The following is a 22071-nucleotide window of genomic DNA, read 5'->3' as shown; positions in this document are numbered from 1 at the left end:
CCTTATGGTTCTCAGGCAGGTGGGGTTGTTGCATGTCATGGTTGGAGGGAGGTGCCTGACATTTCATACTCGGGGAATGAAAATCACCCTGCCATGGGTGGGCAGGGAATGTCCTAATGGCACATTGAGTTGACGGCAGAGCTGGGACCAGCCCTCCTTGCTCCCTGTCCTCCCCCAGCCCCCCCACTGCCCTCCTGTGGCTGGGATAGGGTGCAAGTGGGTCATCCATAGGCTGCCCTTGGGGCCTTCCCAGATGGGTCATTTGTCCTGAAGGAAAGGCCCCCCAGCATGCTGCCCCCATCATCTCATAAGTGCCTGCACCCTATACCCTCCTCATTAGTCTGCTACTGCCCTTTCTACAATTAAGTCATACTAGGGTGGTCAGTACCACACCCAGGAAGGGCCTACAACCCCTGTCCTTCTAGGGTCAGCTTCCAGTCATTTTTCTGTGGCACAGGGCTGCTCTGCCCCACCTCCCTGTGCATGCCGAGCCCATCAGTCAGTGCAGTCGGCCCTTCCGGCCCAGGCCTTGCACAACCTCCTTCCTCCTGCTGCCCCTCCTGCTGCGGCCTTGGCCTCTCCCAGCTGCCTCCACCCCCACCCCCACCCCGAGTTCAGTCCAAGGCTGTCTTCTGCTTTCGGGGTCACGTGCTCCCTGTGGGCACGGCGTCTTACAAGCCCCTTCTAAGTCTCCTTGACCTCAGTCCTTGGCAGGGCCCTTCAGCCTTCAAGTCAGTGGATGAGGGCCCAATCCCAAAGCCACAGTCTCTGGATGTGTCCCCACCTATCCTGCGACCTCATCTCCCCGGGCAGGAGGGTGGGGAAAGGGGCGATGACTGAACAAGCAGCTGCGCCTACCCCAGCCGGCTCCCCAGGGCCCGGACCGAAAGAGGGCGGGGCCTGCAGAGGGTGGGCTGGCACCGCGCCCGCGCGCCCTCAATTGGAAAGAAAGTCGATGGCGGCGCGCACGGAGCGATTGGTGCTGACGTCGACGGCGGTGACCTTGATCTCGGTGTCGCCAAACTGCATGGCGGCGCGGATCTCGCGGCGGCCAGGGGGCGCGCCGGTGGCGTCGGGGTGGGCGGGCTCGAGCTCAAGGCTCAGCGCGCCGCACTTGCGCACGCCCGGGTCGGTGATGAAGCGCGCGTCCTCGGCGGCGCAGCAGTACAGGTTGATGAGCACGCGCCGCTGGCCCGGGCGCGCCGGGCAGTAGCTGCGCCGCACCTCCTCGCCCAGGGCCACCGACTGCTCCGCGGCCACGAAGCGATCAAAGACGTCGGTGCACCAGCGGCGGCCGTCGCGAACCAGCAGCTTGTCGGGCGGGTGGCGGCCAGCCACGAAGCGGTTGAGCACGCCCACGCCGTAGGTGAGCGGCGAGCGGCGCACCCGCACCACGCCCGGCGCCTGGCCGAACAGCACCGCGCCTTTGAGGATGGTGAGGCCCACGTCGTGCGGGACCACCACGCGCAGGCCGCGGGCGCCCAGCGCCGTCTGCACCGCGTGCTGCAGCACGGCCGACTCGGCGAAGCCGCCCACCAGAAACAGCAGTTTCACGTCCTGCACCTCGGGCCGCGCCAGCAGCGCCTCTGCAGGACAGAGTGGAGGGTGGGGGTAGGAGAAGAAAGAAAGGGGAGGAGAGAGAGCACGGGCCGCTGAGGCCACCACTACGCGGCCACTGGCACCTCCCCTCCGCCCGCCGGTACCCTCCTGTCAACTAGAAACTAGCCATTTCACTGTAAAACGATAGCCCCGTTCTGATGAAGAAGAACACTGAGCGCTTTCATTGAGGGCTCCCAGCAGTCCTCATGGGCTCTACCTCCCCAACACTCTACCCCTCCTCACACACACAGCGTGAAGGGCGTGAGATAAAAATGCAGTTACACGTATTAAATGCCTACTGCATGCAAGACTGTGTTCACGCTCTAGATACTTCAGCTCATTTAGATTCCTATGATAACAGATTTGGGAACCCAATACTAACATCTCATTTTACAAATGGGGAAACTGAGGCACCAGAGATTCTTTGATTTGGCGAGACTACTCATCATCTCTCCTAGCTCTTAATCCCCACCGCACTGCCTCCACCAGGTGTTCCAGATGACTCGGTCTCATTCCAGTGTATGGCTGTGTGGAGGTTTCCAGGCACTAACGGGAAATTATTCCCGCATCTGGGTGTGTATGTGGGGGTGAATAGGGGACCCAAGCTCAGGCGTTCACCTATATGCTGGATGATCCCGCTGACCGTGGGCTGAAAGAGATCGTTCATGGCCTCGCAAGACATCCTGAGCATTCCCTGTGAGGACCACTTCACGAAGTTGACGCTGTAGGTGGTGAAGGGGGCACAGGCGCATGGGTCAGGGTCCGGGGTTCTGCCCCTGCTCCAGCCCGATGTGCCTGGCACCGACTGCACGTTGTGTGTTATCCCAACCCCATTCTCTCAGGGCCTTTAGCCGCCGGCCTGCTCCAGTTCCAGGCATGAGGTCCCAGGAGAGAAGCCTCTCTGTGCCTCCGGGAGGGGAGGAGACAGATGTCGGCCCTTCCCCCGGGGCTCAAGATTCTCTTGCCCCAGTTCCGGCTGCGGATTCCGGCTGGGGTACTCATGCCCCTCCCTCTGCCGCTGGAGCTGGCACGTGTGCGCGGGGCGGATCAGGTGGAACCACACTGCCCCCTGGGGGCCACGCCCTCCCTTGCAGGGGCGTTCCCCATCCGCAAACTCTGCCTGAGCCGGCGGTCCCCGGGCCCACCTGCTCCTGCGCAGGGCCGTCTCCACGTTGTGGCCTCGCTGCTTGCGGTAGAAGTCGATGAAGGAGAAGGGCAGCGAGATGTTAAGCGCCCCCGCACGGTGCGGGCCTGCGGTGCGTTTGCGGGCCTCGAAAGCGATGGTCAGATCCACCCAGGCTGCCGGCCGTTGCCTTTTGAAGGTGGCAATGAAGTCCTCGCCGAAGATGCGGCCCAGCAGCTGTTCGAAGGCCAGGTCCACGCCCACCGCGCCATAGGGGCCGCCTGGAGTGGGGCAGGGGGCGAAGGGGCGTCAGCGCCGACTCCGCCGCCAGGGGGCGATGGTGGGGCCCGGGCGCTCGGGTTACCAAGGGCGCTGCCTGGCTACTCACCCGACGCCTTGTAGAGCTCCTTGAGAGTGCCATGGGGCTGCTCCAGCTGGTGCACGGTCAGGTCCACTGTGCCTCCCCCACAGTCTGCCACCACGTAGCGGTCTCCTGCAGCGATGACCGTAAGCAGTGACCACACACTCGTGGCCTGCCTTGCACCCTTAGCTCTGAGCCCCCTCCAAACTCAGCCAGCCTCCAGCGCTGCCCCAGGTCCTGAACCCTGCCCGCCCGGGCCTGGGGGTGGGCCGTAAGGGGCTTCAGGTGCTTGAATCTCAGGCCACCGGGTAGGAGCGCAAAGTGTGTGTGTGTGGGGAAATGGTTCCAGGACTCTGCAACTCAATCCGCGGAGAATCCCCGGGAAGAGTGGGAGTTAGGGGCGCGGCTGTGAGTGGGGTGGGGGTGTAGGTGACTGTGAGGGCACTGCCGGGTTAGGTACAGCTGATGGAGGAAGAAGAGGCAGGGTTTCTAGGGGCTGGAGCCGACTTCACGAATGTTCCCTTCCCCCCTATTAGTGTATGGTGCCCCGAAGGGCCCAAGAAATATCCCTCCATCTCCCCCTCCCCCCACCTGCTTGCAGCTCTGCCCACAGCTCTCCGACGCCCGACTCCACCAGGAACGTGCGGCTGTGGCGGGACCTTCGCAGGTGCTCGCGGGCTAGGAGTTGAGGGACAGCGGGACAGTGAGAAGGAGGTGCCTCAGCTTCCACGCTCAACCCCCATCCTCCCGCCAACGCCCTCCCTGAGCATCTGGAGCAGCCAGTGCTGCTGAAACCCCTGCTCCACTTCTAACTGGGAGAGCACAGTGCTGCACCTGAAGGGTCCAGAGAACCACATCGGGCAGTCGCAGGCGCGGTAACCAATAGGTAAGGGGATACTTCTGGCCGCAGGGCCTTCCCTTAACGCAGGGTGGCTCAGGCCATGGCAAAGTCAGGGTTAGGAGGGTTTGGAGGAGCTGGGGGGGGCGGTCTTGGGGGATCCAGGCAGCTCAGGACTTGGGCCCTCTCCCTGTCACGGGAGATGGCATCTGGGAAGGTGACCAAGGTTGACCATAGCTGCCTTGGTGCCTGGTCCTGGCAGCAGGAGCTTGGGGCTGATGGGGGGTGGGGAGGACAGCTGATGTGCCAGGAGGGGAGGGGCAGCTGATTCAGTGGCTGTTTAAGGGAAAGCTCTTGAAGACCCCCCTCTTCAGTTCAGAGTCGGGGCTGAATTCCTCCTTTGTCCCAAGCACCTCCCCCCAAGGGACGCTGTCTTCCCCATCCTCAGACTCAGGGCTGGGCTAAGTCCTACTGTCTTCACACAGTGCTCCCTTAGGACAATGTGAAATCTCCGTCCTCAGACTGGGCTCTCCCAGGTCAGGACTGTGCCTCCTCCTTCAGACTGAACTCCACCAGGGATGCTTCTGCGCTCTCAGATTGGGCTCCTCCAGGGTGAGGTGGCCTCCCCTTCATGCTGGACATGGCTGAGCTTCTGGCTGCCGTGACCCTCTGACCTTCCAAGGGCAGCTATCTCCAAGCCCACCACGGGGCAGTGGCTCTGGGGGCAGCTCACCCTGCCGGAAGCTGGAATCGATGGAGCGGCGCCCACCCAGGCGCCCACTGCCTGGGGCCCGGCTGCTCAGGTCCACAAGCTGGTGCAGACGCAGCTTGCGGCAGTAGACAGAGGCGGCCTCAGGCTCCAGGGCAATGAGTAGTTGCTCTGCATCCTCTCTTGACACCAGGCCAGCCTGGGGATGGGTGGTGGGCAGGGCCAGGGAGAACCATGGATCAAGCATCACACCTAAGATGGCACCCCAAGGCAGGCAACCGGGGCCTGTGGGGCTCCCACCTCCTCCCCATCACACCCCACCCATGCTAGCCCTCTCAGGCCCCTCCATGCTGCACAAATTTGGAGCTGCCTCACAGCCTCCCTATGACCAGGCTGGGGAGGGACATAGCCATGGCCAGGGACGTCATGAGGCTGCCCAGCAGGAAGAGACCCTAGACAGAGTGAAAACCTAGAGAGCCTGGGATCTGCCCCTCAGAGCTGCCCAAGGTGGCCCGGGCTGCGGCAAGGTCCCCTTCACAGGCGCAGGGCTGCCCAGCTGAGCACTGGCTGAAGGTGTTAGTGGCGACTCTAGCACAGTATGTGTGTTGGGGTGTAATGGCCAGACCATCAATCAGAGGAGATGGTGGGGGGTCCCCTTTGGCTCACTGAACCTTTTCCTCCACCAGGCTGGTGTCAGGCAGTGGCCACAGGCCTCCCCACTCCCAGAAGTTTCTTCCCAGGGAATCTGATATAGGAGGAAAGAAACTCTTAACAGTGAAATTCTAGGCACCAGCACAGGCCAATCGGGGGGAGAAAACCACTTGGGATCTGTTACTTCATGCATCAGGACAGAGGATCCCTATAGGAAGTACTTCATGGTTTTGTGGGATTCCCCAGATTCTGATCAGGTGGGGGATGTGGATGGGTGGGTATTGAGACTTCCTGCCCAGGGCCAGCCCTTCCTGAGCTGGCAGCCAGGGAAGAGTGTGAGAGGAAGCAGGGTGGGTAAACCAGCAGGGGGGCACTAGGGTGGGGTGTTTGTTCTGGCTGGGCACAGCCTTTCTTTCATCCTGGTCTCTGCAGGGGAGATGCCCACTAGGCTCAGGTTAGTTCCTTCCAGTGACAAGCGTAGGCACCTGCAGATCTGGCACCTGGGGCATGCCTGGCCCGCTGGTGTGTGTGTGGAGGTTAGGGGCCCTGGTATCCTCCAAGGGGGTGCACAGGCAGGCCTGAGATTCCTTTTGGAGGTCTTAGGATGCCCCACAAGGCCCCAGGAGCAGGACTACGCAATGAGTCTTGCTCTGGGAGTCTGTGCCCTCCCGCCCCCTGTCTCCACTGAAGAGGGGGTGCCTGAGCTGCGCCTCCCCTTTCTCCAGACGTTTGGGCATCTCTTATGGTAGCAAGCCCACCAAACATTAGCCAAAATCACCTCCCTTCATAGTTTCATAGTCTTATTTCCACTGTTCAAGAACTTACAATGGTTGGGGCCGTGGTGGTGGTGCAGTTCCTGAAAATATTGATGCCGGCTGAAGTGGATGTGCTTGGCCCCCTGCCCAGGGGCCAACAGTTGCCCCCTTCTCTGGAGAACTGCCCTCAACCGAATGGGAACCACCTCACTTGGAGAGGTTCCCCAAACTCGCCCAGCAACCAGTGACAGACTGATACGGATGTACAAAAAGCCAGCCCCCTTGCCTCACAGTGGCCAACTCTGGGGTACAAGTCTCCCTCCAGAGCTCTCCATGGAATCAGGCTGAGGCTTCTCCAGTTGAGACCACATCCTTCTCAGTTCTTTCTCCTCTCCTGCTTCCCTCACTCCCCTTTCTCCTGAGTGTTCTTCTTCAATAGACCAGGTGCACAAGAATCCCCATCTTGGGGTCTGCTTTTAGGAAACCTGACTTAAGACACTGGCTAAACTGGCCTGGGCTGTGCCACTTGTCCCTCTGCTCTCTGTTCCTGTAGGCTCACCCCCTCTCCCAGTGGCAATAACCCTCCAAAACGCCCAGCAAGGGAAGGCCGAGGTCTTTACACAATGACTCTGTGGTCCCAAGGGTGGTGGGTGAATGAGGGTATGGGGCCATCCCCAGGGCCCTCCCGAGCAACAGCCCCTGCTCTGCCTGCGTGTCCTCACCAGGTAGGCAGCCTCCCGCATGAACTGCTTGGCCGGCTGTTTCCAGATGGCGGGCACCGTCAACACCCAGCGCACAGTGTCCTTCTCTGGCAGCAATGGGCACTGCTCCCTCAGCTCCTGGAGCAGGAGGAGGCAGTGAGGGAGGGGAACGGCTGGCTTGGGTTCAGGGCGGGTGTCTTCAGCCCTCTGGGAGCCGGAGGAACTAGTCAAGCCTCAAGAAGGACTTCCCAGCTGAGCTGGAAGTATCCCTAATACTTCTCCTTCCCCCAACACTGTGGCCAATGCAGGCTCCACCAGATAGGAAGGCAGGGTATTGGAGATGACCTCTGACAGTGGCTACCCATCAGATGGAGAGGGGATGGGCTGAGAGGAAAGGATGGGCCTGGGGGTTCCCCGCCCTAGTCGGTAGGGATGGGGCCCGCAGCGCACCTGAAGGGCATGCTCCTTGAAGAAGCGCAGGGCATGGGCGAACACCTCCAGGGCAGGCATTTTCTTTCCATTTACTGCCTCTAGCTGGGTCTTCAAGGTGAGATCCTGGTGGGGACACAAGGTGATTCTGCAGGAGGCCATAGCTCTGCCCCCATTTCCTGACGACCTCTCTCTTAAAATCACCCCATTTCCTGGTGCTTCCCTTCTTTGGCATCGACGCACTCGCGCTCTAATCTCACTTTAGTTCTGTCCCCAGCCCCACTCTTTAGTCCCGCCCCTCCTCTAACTCTAGCCTCACGTCTGAGCCCCGCCTCCATCCCGTCTTACTTCCGAGCTCCGCCCCCTCAGCCCCCTCTCCACCAGGCCCCTCCTCAGCTTTAGCTTTGCTCGCCTTCCATGAGCCCCGCCCCTTCCCCTCCTGGCCCCGCCGCCCTGGCTGGAGCCGGGTCCCGAGCCAGAATGTGACTCACCGTGGCACTGTGGATCTTCATCTTGAACTTCTCGAAGTAGAGCCAGTCACGCGCTTCCTCAGGGTCCAGATCGTGGTAGTAATCGCGGGCAGTGTAGCCGAAGCTGTGAAAGGCCCCCTCCGGGGTCAGCAGCAGGCAGGTGGGGGTCTTCTGGTGGGCCACACCTGGGTCCCCGCCCTCCCATTTCCTGCGGAGGCACAGGGCTGTCAGTGTGGTCAGCGGCAACGCTCCCTTCCAGGGGTTGGGTGCTGGCTCTGGGACCAGCAATGTGACCTTGGGCAGGCCACTTAGCCTCCCCAAGCCTAGTCTTCCCATCTGTAAAATGGGAATAATAATAGTACCTACACCTCTTAGTGTTCTTGTGAAGATGGTGCTTGGCATCCACTTAAATCTCCATCAATGGGATCCTTTACCCATGGGGCCACAGGTCCCATCTGATATTCTCAGCTCCTGCTCCCTCCCATGAGGTACACCATTTGCCCTCACTTCCCTGTACCCTTAACAAACAGCAGCGGGCCGTCATCTACCTGCCGGGGTCTGGCCTGCTGATGTGTCTCTCCAGGACCCTAACAGAGCCCTTCTCCCAGTTTGCCCTCCTCTAGGGCATCTTCCACGGCCAAGCTCCTTCAATGATAACGATCATTCCTATCTGATGCACCTCAGCAGCTACACCCCAGTTGACTGCACCTCCAGCAGCCCCCCAAAAACTGAATGAGATTCCAAGCCTCCCTATCCACAGGCCCCATCCGGCCCTCCACCCAGAACTCCCTGCCCAGTTCACTGGCCTGGAAAATCCTTCCTCCCTTTCCTCTGCCTTCTCTGATGCCCTGATCCCTCTATGCCAAGCTCATTAGTGCAGCCTTTTGGGGAAGGAACTGGGAATCCAGGCAGGAGGAACAGCATGTGTAAAAGCTTAGACGTGTGACAGAGCAGGGAGAACCAGCTATAGATTGGCTCAATATCCAGCAGGAGAAAATACAGGAATGTTCAGGTCAGCTAAGGAAAAGCATCAAACACCATATCAGAATTCTGTCTTGGTGGGTTTTAAGTAGGGGAATGAAGAAGCATGACTACATTTGCATTTAGAAAGGCAACTGGTCCCCATGTAGCAATAGGCTGGAGGGGAGAGAGGATGGAGAAGGAAGGAGAAAGAACACCAGGGAGAAAGATATTGCAGCTGTCCAGGTGAGAGAGACTGGGGCTGAAGTTAGGGGTTGTGGCCGTAGAGAGAAGTGGATGGGTATTCCAGAGATATTAGAGAGACAGAAATGATGGGGCTTGGGGGCTGGTGGGGGTGGGAAGGCCTTAGAAGGAGACTAAGATGTTCCTCAGTTACTTCCTGTGACTGTCACCTCCACAGGACAGAGACAGTGTCCCTTCATGTGTCCTCGGCCACAGCATGGGGTCCAGCATGACCTCAGCTATGTGTGCTGACGAGGGTGCCAGCTGGGATGCCCTGCAGCTCCTAGAGCGCTATAAGTGCCCAGAGACTTTGTGGCCTCGCGTGGATGTAGAGGGAGCAGAGAAAGGGGAAGGACAGTCCAGGCTCACGCAGGTCAAGTCCCTTATATCTTTGGGACAGTGACCCTTCTGTCTGTCTCTCTTTTCACCCTTCTATTCAGCCTCCTAGGCCCTGGGGAGCCTCCCTGATCCCCCATCCCAGTCTAGGTTGGGAGCTTTGAGGTCTTCTACAGAGGTCTTCCACCTACTGGCTACAACCCCACTAAGATACATTCAAAGGATCAGGTCTTGAGGCCTGGAGAGGAGTGTCAAACAAATATTTTGTTCAAACAAAACTCAGCAACATTAGAATGGAATTTTTGAACATCTCTTTCATAACAACTGTATGGCTTTTCAACTCAGTTAACCCTCTGATCCTTCATTTCCTTGTTTTTCATTTGAGGTGTTGGACCTTGGAATCTACCTGGTAGAAATCCCAGCACAAGTTTCCAAGGAAAGATATTCATCGCAGCACTTTTTGTAATAGTGAAAAATTAGAGGAAAAAAAACCCTGAAAACTATCAAGAGAAGAATGGAGGGGCCAGCCCACTGGCAGAGCGGTTAAGTTTGCGTGCTCCACTTCAGCAGCCTGGGGTTTGCAGATTTGGATCCCGGGTGCGGACCGATGCACCACTTGTCAAGCCATGCGCTGGCAGCGTCCCATATAAAGTAGAGGAAGATGGTCACGGGTGTTAGCCCAGGGCCAATCTTCCTCAGCAAAAAGAGGAGGATTGGCAACAGATGTTAGCTCAGGGCTAATCTTCCTCACCAAAAAAAAAAAAGAAGAAGAAGAAGAATGGATAAATTATGACACACCTGTACTATGGAATACTATGCAACTGTTAAAAGACAGTGGTGGCTCTCTATGTATTGACATAAAACATCTACAAAATAGTGTTGAAAGTTTAAAATGAGGCAAGTTGTATGATATCCCACTTTTATTTAAAAAAACACATATATGTGTGTATATATGTGTGTTTGTGTACAAGCCCAGAAAAAGATGTGTATTTTACTATGTTTGTTATATTTCAATAAAAAATTTAAAATTATAAACAAAGCCCAACAAGAGGATATGAATAGACATTTTTCCAAAGAAGATATACAGATGGCCAACAGGCACATGAAAAGATGTTCAACATCACTAATCATTAGGGAAATGCAAATCACAACTACAATGAGGTATCACCTTACACCCATCAGAATGGCTATAATATACAAGACAAAAAATAACAAACAAGGGAGAGGATGTGGAGAAAAGGGAACCCCCATACACTGCTGGTGGAATGCAAACTGGGGCAGCCACTATGGAAAACAATATGGAGATTTCTCAAAAAATTAAAAATACAAATACCATACAATCCAGCTATCACACTACTGGGTATTTATCCAAAGAACATGAATTCAACAATACAAAGAGACTTATGCACCCCTATTTTCATTGCAGCATTATTCATGATAGCCAAGATGTGGAAGCAACCCAAGTGCCCATCAACTGATGAATGGATAAAGAAGATGTGGTGTATATATATATACACAATGGAATACTACTCAACCATAAAAAAAGACAAAATCATCCCATTTGCAACATGGATGGACCTTGAGGGTATTATGTTAAGCAAAATAAGCCAGACAGAGAAAGATAAACACTGTATAATTTCACTCATATGTGGAATAAAAACAAACACATCGATAAGGAGAAGAGATTAGTGGTTACCAGAGGGGAAGGGGATGAGGGGGAGGTCAAAAGGGGTAAAGGGGCACATATATATAGTGACGGATAAAAACTAGACTATGGTGAGCAAGATGCAGTCTATATAGAAACTGATATATAATAATGTACACCTGAAATTACACAATGTTATAAACCAATGACCTCAATAAAATAAATTTTTTTAAAAAAAGCAAAAAAGCCCAACATTTCCTGTAGAGGGCAGAGGGCTGCTCCAATTGAGGCTGGGAGCCCAGCCCTGGGGCCAATCCTCCAATCTTTTGCGCCAGCGGGGAGCCCCAGAGTAGGAGTGGACAGAGCTCTGAGGAGACCCCATGTCTCCTCAGTGACGGTACTGCTGGGACCAGACCTATCCCAGGGTGTGAGGACTCCCCTGACCAATCTCCTAGCCCAGCCGCCCTCACCTCATCATGTGGATGGCCTCAGGGTCACTGGCAAAGCTGAAGGCATAGCCACTGGATGTGGTGCCGAAGTCGATGGCCACCACCACAGAGAAGGGGGCCTGCTGGGGGGCTCGGGCTTCAGGCTTCTGCAAACAGAACCTAGAGTCAGGTTGCAGCCCACAGGGCCAGGCTGATGCATGTGGGAGCCCCTCCCCTCTGCTGGCTGTGGTCCAGACCAGCCCTGGGCTGCCCCCACCTGCCTGCGTGCCTGGGCTCCCCTTCCCTCCCAGGCTCCAGGCTGAGCCCTGAAGTTGCCAACTGCTCAGAAAGCCCACGGCCTCTCAGGTAGCCCCGTGCAGTTTTTGGCTCAAGCTCCTGCTTTCCTGCTTCCGGTTCTCTGCCCACCTTCTGCCTGCACTGCCTCAGCCCCACCCCCACCTCACACCATTTCACAGTCTGGCACCAGCCTGGGCCCAGCTGGGAGCAATTTTGCTACTTCGGGTTGCTTCATAGCACGTGGACCTGTGTATATTTGACCCTCTTGCTCTTTGTGGCACAGTGACACAACCAGACTCTGTCCGGTTTTGTGGCAGAGAAGAGAGGCCCCACACACGTGCCCAGAGTGGTCCCTACCTTCTCCCAGGCCAGGCTGGGGCTCCCTGAGAAGAAGGGGGTCCTCTAGGCGGGATCACTAGGGTGAGGCCATTCCGGGTGGGGTGACCCGGGAAGCTTGTGGGAGAGTTATGTCCTGGATACTTCAGGCTAGTGGTTTCCAAAGTATTTCTTAGTAACACATCTCCTCTTCCCCAGATATACCTTGTATTGAGGTGAGGCTGGCCTCCCACCCCTGCAACTCTGGGAGGCCTAGTGCTCTGAGGACCTGGAAAAACCACATGCTCGGAAGTATACCTGCCCTAGGCAGGCTCCCTGCAATGGCCCCCGGACATCATCCTGGAGGGGGCTCAAGTCAGTAGAACTGTTACCCCTACCGTCCAAGGTCACCTGAGGCTACCCTTCTGGGAGAACATGACTGGAGTGTGCAGGGGCAGGAGGCACGGTGCCACCCCCAGCCCACCCCAGACTGGCCCCTGCCCCTGCTCTCTGGAGCACTACCCTCATCCAGGGCACCCAGCCACCCACCACCCAGATCCCTGCTCTGGGCTTACTGGAGACTGTGAGGGTGTGAGGGGGGCAATGCCACAGCTTTCCTGGGTCCTCGGGGAGCCGGGCGGGCTGGGCACTGGGGACTGCTCAGGGCTGGAGCCTGCAAAGAGAAGGCAAGTCACTCTGCACAATCAGGGTGGGGTTGGCGGCCAGGCCCCAGGCTGGGGAGGTGCTCCATCAGTCCTTGCTAGGCCAAGGCTCGGGGCACCCGGCTGTGGAAGGGGGTGTTGGGGAGAGGGCAGGAAGGACACGACTGAGGAGAGGGGAGTGGTGGCTGAGGGCCTGTTATCGGTTAGAGACGACCTAACTCTGGAGGGTGACCCATGCTTCACCTGGGGACTCACAGTCTCCTCAGCACCTCTCAGACATATGGGGGGAGGGGAGAGACAGAGAAGCATTGTGGGAGATGGAGTCCAGAGATAGGAGGGCGGGAGAGACGGGGCAGGTGAGCTCCTGGGGTGGGGTTAAGGGTGGAGAAACCAGAAAAGGTGGGGGAACTACATACCTAACTGAGTGGGAGGTGGGGCTGCTCCCCTCCCCCCTGAAGCTCAGCCACATGGTTCTAATCAGAACCTGAGGGAGTCGCCCCCCTTGCCCTTCTCAAGGGCCACAGACAGGCCCAGCTGGCTGCCTGGTGAGGATCAAGGAGGTTCAGCACCTCTCCCAGCCCAGCCCTGAGCTGAGGGGTGTCCAGAACACTAGGAAGTCGAATTCCAAGCCCCCTGCCCCCAACAACACACATACACCTGGAGTCAACGTTTGGGGGCAGGAGGCCCCACTGAGACCCTCTCACAGGCACAGGACTGACTGGACCTCTAGTGGGAGGAAGCAGCGCAGGCCCCGGAAGGCAGCCCAAAGCCTGGCTTAGAAGCTCAGGCAGCTCCAGGGGCAGGAGGGCCTGCCTGGCTGGACATCCCCCAGGTGTGGGCCGGCGGCTGGTCACCACCACCGGGCTTTGCTAAGGCCCTTGTAAGGGATACTGGGGCTGCCCTGAGATTCATGCAGGGGGACAGGGAGGCTGATGGGGTCTGGCGTGAAGACCCATGGACAAATCAAACAGGTCTGTCTGGTTTCAGGCCGAGCCAGGGCAGGGGCCTGTGCTCCCTCAGCCGCAGCCGTGAGGCCCTGACAGGTCCCAGAACCCCCTCCCCAGCCTTGGGGTACCCCGGGAACACATGCGAGGGGCCAGGCATGAGGGGGACTCTAGGAAGTGCATGGACAGGCTGGAGTCTGTCTTGAGGTGCTGGAGGGGCAGGGACATGGTGGTCACACTCTCAGGGCTCCTTTTTGTCAGGCGGCCAGCACAGGCTTGGGCTCTGCCACCAGCTCCAGCTCCAGAGGCCAAGTTGCTGTGGCTTGAGCCTGGGAAGAGAGGCAGGAAGGAAGGCCCAGCCCGCCAGATCTTTGTGAGTGGACTTCCTGAGGAGTGTCCCTCCTCCCTCCTGGCCTCCCACTCCTGCAGAGAACCCACTGCCTGCTCCCTGACCAGGCCACAGACAGACACGCATGCACACACAGAATTCTGTGCATGCACACCCACCTGCAGACACACACACTCTCACACAAGGTCCTGTGCACTCAGACCTGCCCACAAGCACACACACACACACACACACACACTCACACCAGGTCCTCTGAACACAGACCCTGCACAAAACACATGCACACAAATACAGCACCATGCACACCATGCACACAGACCCGCCCTGCACACACACACACACACTCATAGACGCACAGGGGGTCCCGTGAACAGACTTGCCCTTGTGAGCACGCACGCACACACACACACACACTCACATACACAGTCCTTAGTGCATCAACCCTCCCTGCACGTGCACACACACACTCACAGAATGGCACTCAGGAGCCTCGGTTGGGAGAGGTCCCCCTGGGCAGATCAGCGGTGGGTCTCAGTGCCGGGGTGAGTGGGGTGGCGGGTCAGGGCAGAGATGGGGGGGGTCTTACCAATGTACAGCCCCTGCAGGCCCATCTCCGGGACAGCCAGCATCTCTGCAGGCCCCGTGGCTCTGGACAGGAACAGACAAGCAAAATGGCAGTTATTTGTTCCTTTGTTCCCTCACTGAATGCTTAATTTTATTTATTTACTTTTGGCTGGAGTCCTTTGAAGCAAATCCCAGACATCATGTTGTTTCACCTACAAATTCTTCAGTTTGTCTCTCCAACAAAGACTTTCTTAAAAACATCATCACAACACCATTATCATGTCTAGCAAAATTAACAGTAATTCCCTAATCTCATCTAATGCTCAGTCCCACAGTCCCAGCTTGTCTCAAAAATGTCTTTTTTTTTTTTTTTCTGTGAGGAAGATCAGCCCTGAGCTAACATCTGCCTATCCTTCTCTTTTTGCTGAGGAAGACTGGCCCTGGGCTAACCACCCATGCCCATCTTCCTCCACTTTATATGGCTTCCTCCACTTTATATGGGACACCGCCACAGCATGGCCTGACAAGCGGTGCGTTGATGTGCGCCTGGGATCCGAACCCACGAACCCCGGGCCACCGCAGCGGAGCACGCGCACTTAAGCGCTTGCGCCACCGGGCTGGCCCCTCAAAAATGTCTTTTTAACAGTTGCTTTGTGGGAATCAGGATGCTCCTAAATGTTTTCAGGTACCTACTCTGTGCCAGGTGGTGGGGAACATCAGTGACCAGAGAGACAGAGTTCCTGCCCCAGGGGCCCACAGCCTGGTGGGGACACCGTTCATAATCAAGACAATCACACAAGTGAATTTGAGCTTACAAACGATGCTGTGAAGGTCACTGCTGGATACAAGCGGGGCCAAATGGGGAGCATGGTAAGGCTGGAGAGAGGCCCTCATGGACCCTATTTTAGAGTTGGTTTTATATGAAAGGCAACAACAAATCTTGAAAGGTTTGAGGTGGCAGAGTGGGGGTGGGGGCAGGACTAAATTTGCGTTTTCAGAAGTCCCTCTGGCCGCATGGGAGCGTGGATTACAGTGGGGCAACACGGAAGCAGGAGCCCAATTGGGGCTCCAGGCGACAGATGATGGTGGTGGCTGTGTCCCTTGAGAAAGAAGTGGAGACACTTAAGAGACAGAGGTTAAAACCGACAAGGCTGATGGGGGGGTGGCTGGATTGGATAGGGGAGGTTAGGAAGAAGAAGGTGTCAAGGAGGACGTGGTCTGGTTCAAGCTAGGAGAGAAATGCTGAGATGGAGAATACTGGAGAAGGGCAGGCTGGCGGGGGAAGGGGGCAGTGTTCTGGGTGCAGTTGTGAAACTGCTGAGAGAACGTACCAAGGAGCCAGATGCCATGTGATCTCAAGGTCAGAGAGAAAGCTGAGGTGGAGATGTGCGTTTGGGAGTCATTGTCACGGGAGGCTCGGCAGAGAGCAGAGAAGCTGCGTGTGAAGGCTGCCTAGAGGAGACGAAACGCCTGCCATGGTTTCATGAAGATCTCCCTAAGAGGAGGGCGTGAAGCTAGATGCCTATGGGAGTTTGTCAGACGACTGGAAACACCTTGTTTTAATGGCAGGCATCTCGGTGGAATGATGGAGATGGGGTGGGAGTCAGGTAAGCCTAGGCGAGGAGCCAGCAGAGGGTGAGAGAATGGACCTAGCGCTTCTGAGAAGCTTGGCTAAGACCAGGAGCTGATGTGAGGGCAGTAGCTGGAGGAACGTAAAGCAAGGAGAGGCAGGGGTTTTCTTTTCCAAGATGGGAGGAACTTGAGCTTGTGTCTGTGAAGTTCTGGGGGCCAGGCTGGAGGCAGCGTCCTCCAGGTCATCAACAGCTTTGTTACTCAGTGTGGTCTCAGGACAGCAGCACTGGGCCCCCTGGGAGCTTGTTAGAAATGCAGACTCTCAGGCCCTGCCCTGGGTCTGCTGTCAGAACTTGCATTTTAACAAGATTCCAGGTGGTTCGCTGCACAGTAAAGTTTGAGAAGTGCTGCTCAATGTGTCCCTGGGCCAGTCTTCAGATCACCAATGCTCCTGTCCTCACCTGTGGGCCTGGCTGCCCCCCTAAACAAAGGTGGGGGCTTCCCAGAGCCCACTCCCTCTCTGTAGCCAGTGGCCCAATCAGGAAGTTTGGCTAACAGAACACAGGCAGACACAGAGCTGGGCATTGTCACGCCCATACATACACATGCACACACTCTCGCTCATGCACAGTTCACACAACCTAGCCTTGTCGTGGACACCAGACATGTCCAGGATACTCCTCCATGGCCAGTACCATGGAGATTTCCAGACACACCCAGTCCTGCTGTCATTGGAGGCTCACAGTTGGATGCCCAGGAATCAGAATCAAGGGGAAGATAGAAGCTGGCCGTGGACACTCCTAGAGCAGCTAGGTGATGCTGAGAAAAGGAAAGCAAATAGAGGGCTGTACAGGCCTTGAGAGCCAGGGACACGAGCCCAGCTCAGGGTGATGGAGTGGCACACTGGAAGTGGTTCCCACCTGCTCGCAAGAGCTGATTCTGTGCATCTCTTCCCAATTCTGCATTCACTGACATCACACTGGTAGCTTGAAATCAGCCCTGGTGGGAGCATTTACACCACAGAAATTGGCGAACACTACAAATTAGGTTTTTCTCTCTCTTGGAGAGTTGATAGCAAAACATGGACCAGCACACCACGGGATCAAGGCCACAAGGGAGAAGCTGGCAGCCGTATTTGTACATTGTTTCCATTCTTCAGCAAAAATTTATTGAGCATTTCTTTGTGTCAGACTCTGGCTAAGTGCTGGGGAAACACAAGGTTGAATGAATGAATGGATTTTTTGGACTTAATCTATTGTATTTGGAGGAGAAACAATTTAGAACCACCAGGAAAAAAAGACTCAGGAGCCATCAATCTAAGCTGGATTCCACAACCATACCTTGCGCCTATAATCTCCCCAGCTCCCTGCAACAAGGCCACTTATCTCCCATCTCTGAGAGTGTGATGCACTGGGTGTCCCTACACTGGGGTCTTGGGACTGGCAAGGGTCTAGTATGGCACCTGGCTGACATGCATCATGTCACCTCTCTGTGTCTCAGTGCCTTTCCTGTAAAATGGGTCACACAGGGGGCTTGTAAGGACCTACGAGTCCAGGTAAAGAAGGTGGTTGATAAAGGCAGGGAGTTGGCCAGATATGAGCAGTGTTCTTTCTCTTCAGGATGTGATTCTGAATTTTCTTTTGTTAGAAGTTTTTGGTCTTACTGAGACTTTTATTCTAGTCACTCTGAGTTCTGGAAGGAGGGAGGACCTGAATCAATTGTGTTAAAGAAGGAGGATCCTGGGCCAGCCCCGTGGCTTAGCGGTTAAGTGTGCGTGCTCCGCTGCTGGCGGCCCGGGTTTGGATCCTGGGCGCGCACCGACGCACTGCTTCTCCGGCCATGCTGAGGCCGCTGTCCCACATACAGCAACTAGAAGGATGTACAACTATGACATACAACTATCTACTGGGGCTTTGGGGGAAAAAAAAAGGAGGAGGATTGGCAATAGATGTTAGCTCAGAGCCAGTCTTCCTCAGCAAAAAAAGAGGAGGATTAGTATGGATGTTAGCTCAGGGCTGATCTTCCTCACAAAAAAAAAAAAAAGGAGGATCCTACTGATTCCCTGAGAGGTGGAGGTAGAAGAGGGCGGTGGCTACGCCCGCCCCGTAGGTCTTCGGGACACCCCTCACATGCGTACATGCCCACACACCCAGACACATTTAACGGGAACGCTGACCATGGGGCTCAGGACAGCCTCAGCTCCCAAAAGTTATGTCTGGGCAGAGTCCACAGCTGGAAATGGGGAGAAGTAGACTCCCATCCCAGGGACCCACTAATTTCAGAGCGGTAATGTTTATGGGTTTGAGAATAATTGGGTGGCGCAGTTTGATTTACACAGTAAGTAACTTCGTTTCCTGGCTACAAGCACATGCCAAACTCGGTCTCCAGCCTGACCCCTACCCTGCGCACGGACAGACTCTTAACTTGGCCCGTGGACTGACCCCTAGCCCTTGGCCTCATACTGACCTCTAATTTTCAGCTTCACCCTGGCCCCTGGCCCTGACTCCTACCCAATAGGCATGACCTATGAGTCACTGGGGACCAGGGTGTGGTGGAATAGGGACTCGAAACGGGAGACTCCCATCCCAGAGTGCCCCCCAGACCTACAAAAGCCTAGGACTTTTTGCCTGAAGGAGAGAATTCACCAAGGATCTCTTCCTGGGGTGGGGATGTTAAGGTTGGGTACTTATGCCCTCTAGGCACTGGGGGTGTGTGGTGTTGCTGGATTTCAGGGCTCCACACATACCTGTCCTGTTCCCATGAGGACAAAGAGCCCACCCAGATCTTTACAGCTCCCCCCCTCCCCCACAGGCTTCCTTTCACTGGGACCCTTCCTTTCCCATCCACTGCTCTCCACTCCACTCACTTTAATGGCCCTTTAATGGAACAGGACTCTGTCAGCAGGAAAAGAGAGGCCACAGGCATTTCTCCCAAGCCACAGATTGGGCCAACGAAGGCCCAAGGGACAGATCAGAAACCCCAAAGGGCTGACCCAGTCTGTCTCTGGAGAGGAGCCCTCCAGGAGAGGGACCAGTGGGAGGCTGCCTCCTCCTGTGCTAGGGCAGGGGGTGACAGAAAATGGCCTCACATGGCCCCTCCCTGCCCTCAACTTTTCTTTCCATATATCCTGCCCCACCCCCGTGAGTCCTAATCATGGGAGCAGCCAGTTCACAAACAACCTCTATCCCACACAGCCCAGGGCTTGCAGCCCCTCCCATCCTCTGGCCCCCAGTCCCCCTCACCTCCCTTACCTTCTGGGGCTCCAGGGCTGCCTTTGCTCTCACCGGGAGTCTATACTCTCAAGCTCAATCCCTTCCTCTCTCTCCCCCACACAAGCTTGACTCATAGGTCGGTGCCACTGCCCCCACAGAGAGCCTAGACCCCACTCTACCTGGACCCCCAAGCTGGCCTCACAGACAGAAACAGAGGTCCCTGGTCAGGAGGCCAGCTCACAGCCTCGAGACACTGGCACCCCGGCCACCCAGCTATTCTCCAACTTGCCGGAGCACAGAAGTAGTCCCCCTTCCCAGGTGCGCCCCCAACACACACACCCAACTCCTGGGTCTCTACCTCAGGCCTAAGCACCGTTTCCTCCGCAAATTGGCTCCCTCGAGCAGCCCCCAGCCCGGCAGGCACAGGAGTCCCTCCAGACCCCACCCTCCTCAGAGCGCGTGTGGGGTCCCAAAGCCGGGATGGGAGCCCCCGGTCGCTTCCCCAATTGCCCGCCCGAACCCGCAGCCCCTCAGCAGAGAGGGGCTTGTAGATCTGTCCCCAACGTGGCCCCTCAGGGTCGGGAAGTCTGTGGTGGGGTCGCAGCCGACAGCCGGGGACAGGACGACAAACCCAGTCGCTTTCCTCCTCCCTCTGGGATCCCAGCGGCCCCCCCCCGCCCCAGCACTCACCTCCGCCCTCCTGACAGCTCGACCTCTGTCCAGCCGCCTCGGTGCCCGGATCGCAGCCGGTGGTCGCGCCCTGCCGCTGCCGCAGCCCTCGACGTGCGCCCAGCCCCGCGCCGCCGCGCCCCCCCCCCCGCCACCCCCTCCCCCAGGCCGGATGGCCGCGCCGACTGCGCCCCGGGTCGGCCCGCGCTCCCAGCCCAGATGTGCGAGCCCGGGGCGGGGCCTGCCTGCGCGGGCCTCCGCCGAGGGGCCCACCCTGACCCCGCGTCCACGGCCCCTCCCTGCGCCCCTCCTGCTCCTCTCCGCCCGGCGGCCCCGCCGCTGCGCCTCCCCCGCTCCGCGAGCAGCCCAGGGGGTGGGGAGGGGTGGGGGGAGAAGGGTGGGAGGGGAGGTGCAGGGAGGGGAAGAGGAATTCCAGACCCCACGTCGGCCTCCTGCCGGCCAGCTGTGGAGGGCTCCCCCGCCCGCAGGAACAGGCCCACCTCGGGGCTGAGCCTAGGCCAGCCCATCTGTGAGAGCCTAGCTGCTGGGGAGGGAGAAATCTGCCCCAGACCCCTCCAGTCCCCTGCCCCAGACCCTTTACAGTCCCTGCCCCAGACCCCTCCAGTCCCTGCCTCAGACCCTTCCAGTCCCCCGCCTCAGACCCCTCCAGTCCCCTGCCCCAGACCCCTCCAGTCCCTCCCCCACACCCCTCCAGTCCCCTGCTCCAGACCCCTCCAGTCCCTGCCCCAGACCCCTCAGGTCCCTCTGCCAGACTTCTCCAGTCCCTCCGCCAGACCCCTCCAGTCCCTCCCCCACACCCCTCCAGTCCCTGCCCCAGACCCCTCCAGTCCCCTGCCCCAGACCCTCACAGTCTCCTCCCTCAGAGCCCTCACAGTCCCCTCTCTCAGACCCCTCACAGACCCCTCTCCAGACTCCTCCAGTCCCTGCCCCAAACCACCCCTGTGAAGTTTCCCTTGCCTGGTCTCCAGTGGTCAGACAGCAGAGGCTGAATTGAGGGTGAAGGCGGGCCCTTGGGTCCCAGGATGGGGCCTAGTTCTGTCCTTGCTGAAGTTTGGGGCAGTGAGGGAAGTGTTCTCACAGGCTGGGGCCCCAGTCCTGGCAAGGGCTGATCACTCAGAAGTCATCCGGCCTCGGCAAAGAGCACCCAGCCGCTGTCCTGTGGGGCTCACAGCCTTCTTCCTGTCCTAACCCAGGCCCTCTCGGGGATGCTGGGATGTGGCCTCCAGAAAGGTAGAGACTCGGTTCTGCTGGGCCCCTCTAAGGCAGCTGACTCACCGAGACCCTGCGCCCCATCCACACACCAGATTCTGGCAAGGCCTGGGCCCACCGCCTTCCCCTCTGCCCAGTGTGCCCCCACAGAGGCTCAGGTTGGGACAGATGGAATGGGGGCCAAGGGCTGCTTCTCAGCCAAGTCTCTGTAGGCTAGGGGGGCTGGCCTCCAGTCTGCTCCCCCACCCCCTCTGCAGACAAGGCCCCCACAGTTCTCTGAGCACTGCAGTTGCCTTTGCACCCCAAACCTTTGCAGGAGCCGTTTTCCCTCCCTAGAATACTTTCCCTCATTCTCTCTCCCTGTCTAAAAGGCTCCCAGCTAAAGTGTCACCTCTGCTAGGCTTCTTGCCCTTATTGTCAAGACTACTGCCCTAGGGGGCTCCTGCAATGGGGCCAGGTGGGGGTGTGCTGTAGCAGGCAGTTTTGGATGTCAGTACCTGGCCAGTAAGCCAGCAAGGTGTCCAATCAGCAGCCTCTACTGGCTGCTCCAAATGTGTGTCTGTATGAGTGTGTGTCTGTTGGTGTGTCTGTGTGTATGAGTGTGTCTTTGTGTGTCTATGACTGTGTATATGTGTCTCTGTTCGTGTGTGTGTGTCTCTTGGGATGTCTGTGTGACTGTGTCTATGTGTCTACGCATGTCTGTGAGTCTGTGTGTATTACATATGGGTGCCTTGTGTCTTGTGTCTTTGTGTGTGAGTGTGTTTGTCTGTCTGTGAGTGTGTGACAGGTGTGTGATGGGGGGCAGGCAGGCCTTCTTCTCATTCCAGAGGCTGAGCAAAGCCTGGGAGGGTGGAAGTGAGGCTGTACATGGTATATGAGGAAGGGGTGAAGGGTCTGGCCCCTTGAACACAACCTGCCTCTTGCCTTTCTTTTTCCCTTCCACTCCTGGTTTTCCTCCATTCCCATCTTCAGCTCCACAAATTGGCTCGTCTCTGAGGGCCACGGCGAC

General features: G+C 57.3%; 1 protein-coding gene across 1 annotated transcript; it reads right to left on the bottom strand.

Annotated features, from left to right (window-relative positions):
- Positions 1-191: 191 nt before the first annotated feature.
- HSPA12B (heat shock protein family A (Hsp70) member 12B) lies at positions 192-19941 on the bottom strand. Its single transcript, XM_087445546.1, has 13 exons — positions 19854-19941; positions 14402-14463; positions 12436-12533; positions 11291-11415; positions 7658-7844; positions 7188-7292; positions 6759-6875; positions 4655-4829; positions 3675-3761; positions 3111-3215; positions 2745-3003; positions 2218-2321; positions 192-1586 (listed from the first exon to the last, which is right to left on the bottom strand). Exons 2-13 carry the CDS (start codon positions 14442-14444, stop codon positions 937-939), a joined length of 2055 nt encoding a protein of 684 aa, XP_087301672.1. The 5' UTR covers positions 14445-14463; positions 19854-19941; the 3' UTR covers positions 192-936.
- Between the last annotated feature and the right edge of the window lie 2130 nt (positions 19942-22071).

This window comes from Ceratotherium simum, chromosome 21 (genome assembly GCF_057802395.1).
Source record: "Ceratotherium simum simum isolate JZ-2026a chromosome 21, ASM5780239v1, whole genome shotgun sequence".
Taxonomy (NCBI): domain Eukaryota; kingdom Metazoa; phylum Chordata; class Mammalia; order Perissodactyla; family Rhinocerotidae; genus Ceratotherium; species Ceratotherium simum.
The sequence above is the reverse complement of the archived record's forward strand: the minus strand, read 5'-3'. Positions and strand labels throughout refer to the sequence as shown.

Coding starts and splice junctions, on each gene's coding strand:
- HSPA12B (XM_087445546.1), bottom strand. CDS start 14,444: ATGCTGGCTGTCCCGGAGATGGGCCTGCAGGGGCTGTACATTG. Junction 11,416..12,435: donor TCACACCCTCACAGTCTCCA/GTAAGCCCAGAG, acceptor TTCTGTTTGCAG/AAGCCTGAAGCCCGAGCCCC. Junction 3,762..4,654: donor CGATTCCAGCTTCCGGCAGG/GTGAGCTGCCCC, acceptor CTCAACTCCTAG/CCCGCGAGCACCTGCGAAGG.